This window comes from Sinocyclocheilus anshuiensis, unplaced genomic scaffold (genome assembly GCF_001515605.1).
Source record: "Sinocyclocheilus anshuiensis isolate Anshui unplaced genomic scaffold, SAMN03320099.WGS_v1.1 scaffold110, whole genome shotgun sequence".
In the NCBI taxonomy this organism is placed as follows: Eukaryota; Metazoa; Chordata; class Actinopteri; order Cypriniformes; family Cyprinidae; genus Sinocyclocheilus; species Sinocyclocheilus anshuiensis.
The window spans coordinates 639,944-654,064 of record NW_015544155.1 but is presented as its reverse complement, the minus strand read 5'-3'; the positions used below and the strand labels follow the sequence as shown (position 1 = coordinate 654,064).

The 14,121-nt window shown below is 35.4% G+C and overlaps 1 protein-coding gene across 1 annotated transcript in view; it reads left to right on the top strand.

The window, feature by feature from the left end:
- LOC107695381 (contactin-associated protein-like 2) overlaps positions 1–14,121 on the top strand; it is a 409,258-nt gene that overhangs the window by 318,616 nt on the left and 76,521 nt on the right. The window contains exons 15-16 of the mRNA XM_016495265.1: positions 1,127–1,283; positions 4,063–4,190. Of these exons, the coding sequence (XP_016350751.1) occupies positions 1,127–1,283; positions 4,063–4,190 (285 nt within the window). The remainder of the gene's footprint in view (positions 1–1,126; positions 1,284–4,062; positions 4,191–14,121) is intronic.

The following is a 14,121-nucleotide window of genomic DNA, read 5'->3' as shown; positions in this document are numbered from 1 at the left end:
TGTACGCATGCGTGTGTGTGTGTGTGTGTGTGTGTGTGTGTGTGTGTGTGTGTGTGTGTGTTTGTGTGTGTGTGTGTGTGTGTGTGTGTGTGTACAGTGTGTGCTGTAGTCACAAGCTTGTGTGTGTGTATGCCTCCAGTGCACTTGCCAGCTCTCTACACTATGCTTGGATTGTCTTGCTTCCTTCTGTGCATGCAGATGTGGGCATTTGCACGCACATCAGCCCTTGACAATGGCAGTCCAGCAGCCCCTAGAGCTCCATGCATGCTCCCAAAGAGCCAAGTGTTAATCCTTTTGAGCGTGTTGTGTCTTTACACACAGAGAGAATTAGTACTCGTATCTTTGGGCTAGACCATAAAGTACTCTTCAAATCTCAAGCACTGTAATTACTGTTGTCTGCATGTTATAAGCAGCTGTTCAGAGATTCAGTCCTGTGGTAGATTCTGTAGCTATGGTGGTGTTCAAACAGTAGAGCATGGCGCTAACAATGGCAAGGTCATGGGTTCGATTCCCATGGAATGCATGAAATGGTTTGAAAAATAACTTTGCAGTTCTAAACTTTTTAAAAATTCATTTTGGATAAAAGCATCTGCCAAATGCATGTGTGAATATGTAATGTAAATGTGGTAGATTTGGAAAAAGGATAGTTGCATTTTTGGTGTGTGCTATTTATGCATATAGCAGCCTTTTAAGAACAAAATAGATCTATTTAAAGAAGAATGTCCTTGACTCAAAAAGCTTGCTTGACCGTGTTTACATCCTTTACTTGACTTTGAAACTGAAAATCTTTTTATATTTAAACTCTTTAAATTCTAAATTCTGTGCTTGCTGTGCTGGATCTAAAAGCGTTCATAGTATTATTTGTTTGTTTGTTTATTTATTTATGTAAGTATTCGAATAATCTGCAGTCTCTTTTACATGCAGTTATAGTGGAATGTTAAGAGTCATCCATGGACAAAGATTTCTTGGAATTCATTTGGAATCGATGGATGGAATTCTCGTTAACATATTATGTTTCACATAATATTTAATAGTTATATGTATATACAGTATGTTATATGTATATGTTAAAATTAATACATAATGACTATAAATGGTGTGTTTTTGCTCTCTTATGTGTCTGCAGATGGGACGCCTTACACGTGGTGGGTCGGCCGCGGTAACGAGAAGCACTTTTACTGGGGCGGCTCTGTGCCGGGCATTCAGAAATGTGCATGTGGCATTGAGCGCAACTGCACCGACTCCAAATACTACTGCAACTGTGACGCCGACCAGAAGCAGTGGTAAGCCACACATTATCTGAGTAGCAATATGCTGTTTCCATGGCAATCAACAAAGCCAGTAGCTAATTATGAGCTGTGGACTAAGTTGCTATTTGCTATTTTACTGACCTTCTCAGCCCACCTATCAAACTTAAGAGAGACAAGTATGTCATGTTCCCATCTTCTTTATTGTCTCTGTGTATTCTTCAGTTGTCTCGACCTCAGCATTTGTGCAAATGGCAAACAGATTGTGCTGATAAAGAAGTTTAAGTAGAGCCGAACCCTGATATTTCCATCAACAAAAGCTCTGGCTTGTGTGTTTGGTGGCTTTATTACTAAAGAGAGCTGTGGGGGATATTGCAAAGGAGAGGAACAAGGTCATTCATCAGACACCCTGATAGAATTGTCTGTAATGCATGTGCGTATGTATTGCTTTGAGACGCATTCATTTACATCCGTTCTAATGGGTCTTTATATGGTAGCTGTTAATGCCAGTCAGCTGTTAAAGAACAGAGAGATAAACAATCTACCTTAATACAACAAACTCAATCTTACATTTGCAAAGAGAAGAAGAGAGAAAGTCTGTTAGTACCATTACCATAGTGCCTTAGATCTGAGCACAGTTGTATTTTGAGCCAATCACCTGAGCAGTACAATATATGTCAGATATAACTAAAGACTGTGCATCTGCAACATAATAACATCACGACAAAACTGATTGGCTGATAGCACCACAAGAATGCACAAAGACCCGCACTACAGTTGTAACCTTTGTGGTTAAAGCGGACATAACACAAACAGTTTCTGCCAATCTCATGTTAATCTTGAATACCTATAGAGTAATTATTGACGTCATACAGGGCCATACTCAAAAAAAAAACTTTCCGAAACTTATACGAACCCTGAAGGAGTGCCTTTGGCACTACTCTGTTATATGTCCAACTTGTTTTTTGTTTTTTTTTACTTTGGTCATGTTTAGCATGAGAATCCAACTCTTTAGCGGTGTAAATAACTCAGAATGCATGAAATGGCATTAAACATCCCCTTTAACTGAAACTTTTTCGGTAATTTATTAAATAAATATTAATTTTAAAACTTGGCAACTAACAGAAATAAGCTGACATTGAAGTACTAAAATTACTAAAAACAAAAACTGAAATAAAAATGGATTAAAGCTATAGAAAATGACAAAACCACATACTAATTACTAAAAATTAAAACTTAATACAAAAAAACTTGCTCAAATTTTTAAAAAATACTATAATAGTAATCTATCTATTTGTATTAACTGTACATTAACTGTACATTAGTGCAGGAATTAACTAGACCATGCTAACCAGTTAATCCATTAGTGCTCACATGTAGTACTGAATCATTCATGCTGAAAAGTTTTGAAAAAAATAGTTCAGTGTAATTAAAAATTGTTCTGCCCAGTGTTTGCTTGTCCTGTACATTTTTATGCATATCAGAGTATTACACCATTAACTTAGCAACATGTTAACGTCAGACTGTTGTTGTGTTGTGTTCTCTTGTGCCAAGCACTATTTCTGTGGCTTGTGGAGTTGATACCTACAGTATGTAGAGCATTTCAAATCGCTCACTTATAAGGATCGATGAGAGGTTGCCGTCTTAGGGGCCATTTACACTGGATGTGTTTTTGCATTCTACTGCACTTCTTTTCTGTTGTTTTTGTATGTAAACATGCTCTAGACAAATGTGTTTCACCAATGCACTCCTGTTTGCAGCATCTCTCACATGACACTGCAATCTAAAACCGTGGTTCGACACTCCTGCGTCTTGCATTTTTAAATGCAGAAACACATTCTGTGTGGTTTTGGAACAGCTATAGACTATCAGGCATTTGTAAGCATTGGCGCTCCACATGAAGTGTATTGGATGGATTGGTAGAAAGTTATAACCAAACAGACTTTATGTGCCCCTGGGTAACTGTGTGTTTGTGTTTGTATAATGTACATTGTGTTTGTTTGCACGGATTTCATTATGCTAAGAGCTTGGAAATGATCTTTTAATACTATATTCTTAAGGTACACATAGCCTCAGTCAGTGAGCTGTATCTTATTAGCATATTAGTATTTGTGTTTTCCTGATGGATTTCTTCATCATCATCATGTTTTTGATACATTTTGTGAATATTTATACAGCTAGACTGTTGGAAAGAGAGAATTTTGCTGCTTCTGTTGCTGGTTTAGCTGAACACACAGTAATATGTGTTAATGGCCCATGCACAGATGGACAGCGGGTTATTGCGATGCCCTCGCCACTTGTCATACACACCAAGCAAACTGAACCACCATGCATAATGGATACAAATTAGGACATTGGATTTCAAAGCAGCATGTTTCATTCCCAACCACATTGTTGATGGTGGTTTTTTTCCTCTACAGGTTTGCGATATATAATTGTTTTTTAAATGACTTTTGCGGTTGCATTGGCACCGTGATAGATGGTGGCATTAAAGTAATGCAGACATAGTGCATGTACCTGTGAGGTTTATGTATGTGTGTGTTCACTAATGTTTACTAATTTTGCAAAATACGTGCAGTGAGTGTTTCCACTGATTAAACAAATTGTATTGCTGTAATTAAACAGCTAGTCATCAGTGTCAGAGGGCTGCTTTTGAGAGAAAACAAACACGTATTAAAGCTTTAATGAGTTTATTAGATCTTGTCAACAAGGAGAGTTAAGATTCTTAAGGTTTAGTACTATGATGCAGAAAAAAATGAAAATAAGATGTTTATTTTTTTCATCATAATTTATTATGAATTATACTTTTTGGTAGGAGGGATGATTCCGGGATTCTGGTATATAAAGACCACTTACCGGTCAGCCAAGTGGCTGTTGGGGACACAAATCGACCCGGCTCAGAGGCCAAGCTGACCGTGGGACCTCTCCGTTGCTATGGAGACCGTGAGTCTATTTCTTTCTCCTTAAATAATATCCAGCTTCGGCTCACAAGAATACAGCTTGTGGATTAATAAACAAATAACTGAACATAGACAACTAATTATGTGGTTTTAATGCTTTATTAAATTAAGTAAACAGTTAAACGTTGTTTGCATATTATTCTGAGCAAGCACTGCTGTTTTTTTGTCCTTTGCAATTTATGAAAGCAGCTTTCTTTGTCTGGTAGTTACTGTGTACAAGGCTATGAATCTTTTATGTCTTCACATGGTGGCCTTGCAATTAAAAACCTTCCGCTCTTGAAATATGTTGTAATAATCTGTATTGCCAAAGGATTTGTTTTAATGGCATCTTCTTTAAATAGATGTTTAGCATTTTTCAAGGTCAGCCCATTGTCTGCAGCACTCTGAAAGAGGACGAGGAAAGGGGCACAGATGTCTCCAGCGTAACCGTCCCAAAGTTGTGATCGGCAATCAGAGCTTTTCAATCATCATTACATCCCACAGAGGCCCCCTGCCACTCATTTTTATAAATTGGTGTCAACAGCCAGCTTGCCATATCATCATAAAAATGATCATTTTTTTCTCTCTGAGCAATTGTGAGGTAGGCGAATGAGACAGTGCATTAACATTTTTTTTTTTTTTTCTTCTTTTTTGTGTGAGTCAGATGCAATTATAAATGCCCAAATTTCACCAGAGCGAAACTGAGAACCCAAGGGTAAAATACAGAGCCATCCCCCACCATCATCACCATGTGAAATTATGCATTTTTATGCCTCATTATTCCTGTTAATTGCATCTGGCTTATTACTTAGATCAGGTGCATTCGATTACACTCACCTGTAAGACTAAGTTGCAGTCGACTAAGAACGTCAACTGCTGTTTTTTCTTCCTTTTTTCCTTTTGTTCCCACACACCTGTGACTGGAAGATATTTGTCCTATTATTCAGTTCTCTTGTAATTTAGGCCATGTAATACTATGTTTTCATCAGGTTCTTCCAACTACTGGACATATGCTTTAGGAACATACAGTATGGACATTTATATGAATTATCCATAGAGGGAAATTGGCTATAAGAAAATTAAAAAAAATATATATATATATAGTTGGATATATAAGCCGTTACAGTACATGATCAGAGATTGTCAGTACATCTCAAATTTGTCTGCTTAGCCTTAGAAAACTGGAATTATTGAGATCACTTTTGTGCCCTTGACCAAGGCGTTTATGCCCAAATGACACCAGGAAAGCAGGGTACTGAAAATAATCAGATGAAATTCTCTGCTAAATAACCATTTTTCCCATGTCTTTTATTTCAGTTGCACAGTTATCTGTGCCAATCAACAGCCGCAAACTGCATGGAGCCACTTAGAAAATACTGCACCTCCTGGTAGGGAAACATAATCATTGCTCGTCAGGGGGTCCCACAAATCATGGCGAGTGCCCACCACGCAGGGCTGAGTCTGCTATTATTTATTCATTTCTTCAAATATTCAGGGCCTTGGTAGGAAGGGAGCAGAGTAGTAGTGCATTAATGCAGAAAGCCAGCCTCACTATGGTAATGCTGCATATAAATGTTGTTCTTAGCCACCTGCATGTGCACAAGAAGAAAGTTATAGGCCTCTGGACAGTCTGCACTTCACCCATGAGGCCCCTCTGGGCTTGCATTTATGCTGCACAGTGTAATGGTTGTCTCACCGCTGTTGGGTTTCTGCTCAAGACTGCAAACGCCTTCTTGCATGGGTCCAGCAATCCCCTAAAGACTTGTTTATTTTTGCACTCATTATTTATTTACTGCGAAGTCTCAAAATTAGGTAATTGGATGCACAGGCTGAATGCCAATGTGGTTAGGAGCCTTAATGTGAAAATAATATGAGAAACCAGTGCTGCTTTATAACAGAGTCCAGTCCCATTAGGTTTAGAAATCAAACTTGAGATAATTTCAGATACTTTTTCACTGAAAATATTTGCTTGCTTCAAAAGGACCCCTGTATATGTCTATATATTGTTGAATATTTGAAGAGCCCTGTAAGAATACAAACCACGTCCACTACAGAATGGTTATTTTAAGTGAGCACTCTTTAGTGAGCGTGGTTTGAAGTGTATTATTTGTAATGCTGCCAAAGTTAAAGCGTTTTAACTTAATGTATCACAGTTTCTACAAAAATTTTCAATGTTGAAAGCAGTTGTGCTGATTCCAACATTGATAATTATAAGAAATGTTTCTTGAGCAGCAAATCAGCATATTAGATTGATTTCCGAAGGATCACGTGACACTGAAGACTGGAGTAATGGCTGCTGATAATTCAGCTTTGCCATCACGGGAATAAATTACATTTTGAAAAATATTAAATAGAAAACCGTTATTTCAATTGTAATAATATTTCATAATATTACTGTTTTTATTGTATTTTTGACCAAATAAATGCAGCGATGATGAGCATAAGAGACTTAAAAAGCATATATAAAAACAATCATATTAGTACCATAAGAGTAGATATTACTACCTTAAAGGTACATATTACTACTCTAAGGTAAATGCACCCTTTATGGGTAAGAAGATATACAAATGTTTCCCTTTGAGATTATTGCTCCATTGACAAGCTGTTATACCCCTAAAGGTAAAATTTTTGCACATTTTTTCTGACAGTTAAGAGGTTAATAATCAGAATGACTATTGTTAGTGGCTAGTTTTTTGTTGTATTTGCAATATCTGGCAGGTCCTTTTAGGTGTGCATATATTATATTATGCTTTCTTTGCGATGGTTGTTGGCATAGATGGTTAATTTGTAGTGGGAGTAATTTGTAGTCTCGCAGACAGATGCACTTCAGTCTAAGCAGCTGGCATTTAAAGGCAAAGTGTTTAATTTCCGTACAACTATGACACCAAACAGAATTTGCCACAAACTGACGCCACTGAACTAAGCTATAAGTTGGCATGTCGGACTGTTCAAACAAAAAATATAATTTTAGTCTGGAATATGTTATATTTTGAAGAAGAAATCATAATATCATCCATTTATATATATAATCTAATCAAGATTAATTAAAAGGTTCTGTGGTGATTAGAAGTGTGTCCAGTCATTTGTGTACTTGCTTCTGTAAACTCTTAGATGATGTTTTCTCTGGAGAAACATTGGATTCAGTGAGTAGCTTAGTTTGTGCCTAAGCTACAAAAAAATAGGAAGATGGGTTTCTCATTTACTCAAATTAATTAATCTCCGTTGCTGTGCCACGGCATAGGACATACACCATCATCTTCAGGCAGGTTGCATAATTAATACTCATTAATAACCGAGAGAAGGAATAAAGATAACAAACAAAATGATGATTTAATGATGCATCTTGTCTGGCTATGATGTGCTGTGGCTTAAGACCACTGGCTGCTTTGCAAATTAATTGAGATAGATAACCTGTCAGTAATAAAGGAATATGATACCCCTGCCTAACGAAGCAGTTGCTAGAAATTATAAATTAGTGTGCCATGCGCAATGTGATGGCAATTCCATGATATATGAAAAATATTGAATACGTGTCATTACGATGCATTAGACATTTTACATCTGAGTAGTTTTCCTGTTTGATTGATAAGACTTATGTTCACAATAGAATTATGCGACTCATGAATAACTACAGCTAAGTGAGCGCCATCGCTGATAGGAAGGTCCATCTTCATTGCAAAAGTGTTGTATTAGCTGCAGTTAAAACCTAAATTTGGGGTCAGACTGAAGTCCTATACTTTGGTCACGCTCCAACTGTGGCCAAATTGGATGATATTTGCATGGCCACAGTTTAAAGGGTTAGTTCACCCAAAAATGAAAATTCTGTCATTAATTACTCACCCTTGTGTTGTTGCGCCGGCGCTGACCCAGATCCGGAGTGATGACGTCACACGCTTGCATCATGATACTGTCGTGAACGCGCGTCCACAAGTGACGCAGTAGAGACGAAAATGTGGAATAAAGTCGTTATTTTTGTTTTCTTTGCGCAAAAAAGTACTTTTCTGGACCTTGAACATGGTAGTTACCTTGCTGTCTATGGGATGGTCAGAGAGCCCTCAGATTTAATTAAAAATATCTTAAATTGTGTTCCGAAGATGAACGAAGGTCTTACGGGTTTGGAACAACACGAGGGTGAGTAATTAATGACAGAATTTTCATTTTTGGGTGAACTAACCCTTTAAAATTAGAGTTTAACACCGTGCAGCTGGGGCCGTACTCTAGGAGTGGTTTTAATGATTAAGTCATTCAATTTAAAAATGATCCAAATTGATTATTTGATTATTTGATGCTATGAATAACTTGAGTTTGACTCAATTTATCATTCTGAAAAGTCCTATAATATATTGGAAGCATAAGATCTGGTTAAGATCCCTGACATTTTTTAAAAATACCAAAAGAATAAGCTGAAGTCACAAACTCTCTCTTTGCTAGCTTAGTATTTAACCAGATGTGATGCAAACAGGAGAGCTGCAGGTAGGAGAAAACATCAGATTCATCAAAAATAGCAATGATTCCTACTAGATCGACCAGTAAATTATTATTAGCGATGAGGATGTTCAGTGTTGCTTAGTTACTGAATCACTGGGCCGTGATGATGCTCTCTGTGCCGTTTCTCATGCATTTGTGATTGGTTTGCACCTGGAGACTAATGAGGGACTAATTCGGGATGTGATGTGTGTCGGGATGTGATATGCCCAAATTCCCAGAAAGTATCCTGACCTGATTGCATTAGATCAGTTGAAGTCGGGAAGTAGTGTTTCACTATGCGTTCAGTCTTTTCTGGGGTGATGTCACTTTTACAATGCTTGTGAAATCTATTAATATCACCATGAGCCTCAGGTCTATTGGACACTGAAAGTGAATTACATGTATAATAAAAAGGTTCTTTTGTCTCCAGCTGGAAGGAAATCTGCCGTTTATGTCATTATCGGGAAGTATACACAAATGAAATCTACATGTAGCAGGTGAGCATGTCCTTATTGTGCATCAGCCTGAATTACCTTTACTTAACATCACAAAACGAAGACTGTTGTTTGCAGGTTTTGTACAGTAGGTAAGGGAGACAGGGGTTAGTTGTCACATTTTACTCCAGTGAATATTTCTCAGATTGGTTTATTTCTATATAGACTTATACCTTAAATTCATGTGTAAAAAGCTATTGAATATTTCTACCAGTAATGTCCAGAGGAAAAAATACAGTTTATTTAATATGTGTTCTCAAGCTACACTGCCGTTCCAAAGTTTGGGGTAAGTTTTTTATTTTATTTTATTTATTTATTTTTATTTTTTAAGACATAATTCTTTTCAGCAAAGATGCATTAAACTGATTAAAAGTGATAGTAAAGATTTTTACATTATTACTATTTCAAATAAATGCTGTTCTTTTGAACTTTCATCAAATAATCCAGAATGTATCATGGTTTCCACAAAACTATTAAGCAGCACAGCTGTTTTCAACACTGATAAGAATTAAGAAATCAGAAGTGAGCACCAAATCAGCATATTAGAATGATTTCTGAAGGATCATGTGACACTGAAGACTGGATGAAAATTCTACTGAAAATGGCTGCTAAAAATTCAGATTTCCATCACAGGAATAACATTTTAAAATATATTAAAATAGAAAACAATTATAAATTGTATTAACATTTCACAATTTATTATTTTTGACCAAATAAATGCAGCCTTGAGACTGACAGCATATGAGACTTTTCAAAAATTGTATAGGCAAAATTTTAAGATTACAACTATTATGAAACACAAAGTACTTTGTTACAAAGTTAACGTGTAAATAGTAACATGAAAAAATATCTAACCATTTTGCTGGCCAGCAATAATTCCATTAATATACTGCATTAAATGAGATATGAAAGACAAAAAATGTGACCCGGGCCTTAAGAATAAGTCTCTCTCTCTTCACTACCTATTTGATATATATCTATAAAATATTGAATTACTGAGATGTATTGCTGACAACTGATCCTGTCTCCTCTATTTATTTTGTTACCATTAGACTAATTATGACTAGCAGTCAGCTGCTTTTTAAATTAATGTAATATTTACTTTCCTTCATCTTTTTTTTTCTATTCCTATTTATTTTGCATTTAGAATGACAAATGATTTGTAGATTGTGAATGTTCCAGATGAAATGCACTCATCTGGGCTGCACAATTTTAAAGCATCTCTTCAGAGCTGTTGACACAGAAAAGTTTCAGTAGGTGCTTGCTAACAGCTCAGAAGTACACATGACATTTGACTTCAACTTTTATGATAACAAATGACAGCTTTGCTATTTATGAGAATAGGTTCATCTCATTCATAGGGTGTAATCAGCAGGGGTTCATCTCCTCTTTAGAAAATAGAATATAAAAGAAAATACTTCTATTCTTTGCTGTAAACCAAGAGGGTTTGTTTCTGTAGCACTGCCAAAGTTTGGCAATCAAACTGCAAAGTTCATGGAGTTTTTTTGCGGTTGTGTGCAAACAATTGTTATTCACATTAATGAGCTCACAGGGTAATTTAGATTACAACTGTTTGCTGTCTGCCTGCCCTAGACCCAGACAAAGGTTAACTATCATAGTTAATGAGACGAGTGGAAAAATCTGACACTGTTCACTACTCAATTCATCACTGTGCCATGAGTAAACACTTTAATGACCTCTGATCCAGCCATCTATTGTAAAGGTGCCATCTGGTAGACTGGTAGCACCACATATCTTGTCAAATAATAGATGAGCAGCAAAATGAATTCTGGGGTTTAGCTGGATTTGAGCATTGTACTGTACATCCTGCTGCTGAGATTATGCCTCACTGAGTTTTATAAGGGCTTTAAAGTGTTTCAAATCTTGATTTTCATGCTGCTCAGTCAGACATGATTAATTTATAATCAAAATATCCTTCAGAAATCATTCGAATATGCTGATTTGCTGCTCATTTCTTATTATCAGTGTTGAAAACAGTTGTGCTGCTTAATATTTCTGTGGAAACCATGATTTTTTCATGAATAGAAAGTAAAAAAGAAAAAGTCTTTACTACCACTTTTGATTAATTTAATGCATCCTTGCTGCGTAAAAGTATTACATTTGATTGTTAACTATTAATTATGATATTGTTATTTGAAAATAACATCTCAATTGTAAATATAATTTTTATAGCTTAAATATAAATAATTACTGATTAATATAGATAAATTATACTTAAATAAAATATTTAATTGGTTAGAAATTGCTCTTTGTAAGTGCATCCTCAGTAAATTATTTTTTTATTAATAATTATTATATTAGTAATATCAATATACATGTCAAATATCAATAAACATGTGACTGAAAAAATCATTGGTCAAAAGATGTACTTTAGGGACCTTGTAACAAATTCAGGGCCAGTTGCCCAATGCCAGTTTTTACTCACATTTGGCACTTGGTCCTACTGTAAGTGTTAATTTTGGACCCTGGAAGTGTGTGTTCTTAAGCTCTTAAGCTGTTGGTGTGAAATCAATTCTCATAATGTTGATGCCGGTGCAGGCCACTGTCAGAAGCTTAGATTTAGTCTCTTTTTGAATTAAAGTCCTCTGCATTTGACATTGTGAACAAACTAGACAGAAAACTGTATTTTCTATGGTCTCCATATAGGAATATCATGGAGATTGACAGCGAGTAACAGCACCCAGAGTCAATAACAGGCCTGCTTACTGATCTGTCAGTCAAATGTCAGAGCACCAGCACCATGTAATTCAGTACAACTGATTCTAATGACTCCTGACTGCCAGGATATGACCTGAGACTGGAACATCTGTAAGGTCTGAGCATTTATTCTACACGGAAATCCAATGTTTGTCCCTTTGTGAGTATAATGTTCAGTTCCTGTAAACGCAGTGTTGTGCTGTTGGCTTCAGGTGTGGAGTTCAGCACAGGTGCCATGGTATTGTTCGTGACTTGATATATTGAGTTTTTCTTTCTCTGCTACAGGGACGTGTCCAGGATTCCAAAAATTGTAAACTGTAATTGGTCGACTCCCAAGTCAGAGGTGGAACTTTAGTAAAGCCTGATTTAACATCCTAGGTTTAAATTTGAGCGAGTAGCAGTGTAAAGAAATGAAAGGTCACAATTTAGTTGATTTGCATGAGCCTCTGCTGATCCATTAAATAGGTTTTTGTTGGATTATTTTAAAAAATATATTATTACATTTACTAAATGTATTATTTATTATTAAAAAAGAAGAAGAAAGTTATAAATTAATGGTAATTTAATGCAAATAAACAAGCTAAATTGATAGAGCATAGACACAGTAAAATATTGTACAGTAGAGTGAAAATTTATTTACAGAAGAAAATACCAATACTCACATTTCGTAAATATACAATATATGCAAATACAATATTTTTATTATTTAGTGTTATTCGTGTGTGATTTGTGTCCTTAATAATAATAATAATAATAATAAATTGTAATATTCATTGCTAATTTAAAAGATATTCAACTATAGACATTCCCTAACAATAATAATAATGATGATAATGATAATAATAATCAATGTCACTTCAAAAATCATTCTAATATGCTGATTTGGTGCTCAAGATGCATTTATTTTTATTATCAATGTATCAAGGTATTAATATATTTTAAAAAAAATCTTTATACAAATCTGGTTTGATTTGATTTGATTTGATCAGTGTGACATCAGACATTTGTACCTTTTATTTTATTTTTTATTTTTTTATTTATGATTTCCAGGTCTAAACAACATGTTGAAGTATGAAAATATCTCCCATTATTATTATTATTATTATTATTATTATAAATATTTTTTAATTATTATCATCATCATCATCATCATCATCAGGGATTGTGGGTTATGCTTCTTGCTACTGTGAGTCTGTGTTCCATATGTGCCATTGTAAACATTTTAAAAAGTCTGGATTCACCACTGCTCTGCCGTTGTTTACAAGTGTGGCTCATGCGGTTGATATGTTGTAGTAGAGCTGTCTACTCCATTTGCCTGTTAAGAGAGGGAGACAGAAAGTAAGGAAGTCAGCTTTAAAGAAAGAGCAAGTGCTCAGTAAATGTCAAATATAAAGTATGTGTGACGAAGACTGGCCTTTGTGTTTGGTCTCAATGGAGCCTACTGTTTAATAGAGGCCTGAGAGAGCTTGTGATCATCCAGCCGACACAGGAGTGGTCTAATGTGTGCCCACTCACCACTGTGGCATCAACACGGCTGCAATTATGAAAGAGGGTTGAATCAAACACTGGTGTGGGTAGCTTTACCCCGTGCTGAGTGTCTGTCTTTACTGTCGTGAGTGCTCATGCTCAGATGCAGAAGCATAAATGGAAACACTGAGTCAAGTGATCGCTCATCACAGCTACAGTTCAATAAGTTGGAAATGTAATTGTGTTGCAGATGCGTGAATTCCACTGATGATGATGTGGTGCAATAAACTTAACACACAGATAAGACATTCAGACCACACTGAAAATATCAGATACAGAATCTAATTTTAAAAGATTATTTATTTCTTCTGCGAAATGCATGAGAATATTTTTTGATAAATGTCCGTGCAATAAAAGTTAATGATGTCCAGTGCTTTTTAGGACCCCATTGACTTGCATTGTACATACCACAAAAAAAAATAAAAAATAAAAAAATAAATTTTAATAAATATCTGATGATTTCAAAATCTGGAAATGATTGTTATATTCAGGTTTAAATTTAATTTGATTCAGTTTAATTCACCAAAAATCACATTATAAAACAGATCAGTAAAAACCGTTAACCTTTAACTTTAACATTAACAATACTTTTTAACATTACAAAAAAAATAAACATCAGAACTTGGGATTATGAACTCTATTTAAAAACTATTTTTCATAAATTTTTTCACAAAATGTGAATATTATAAACATTATTTTAAATATATATACAGTGTATATATATATATA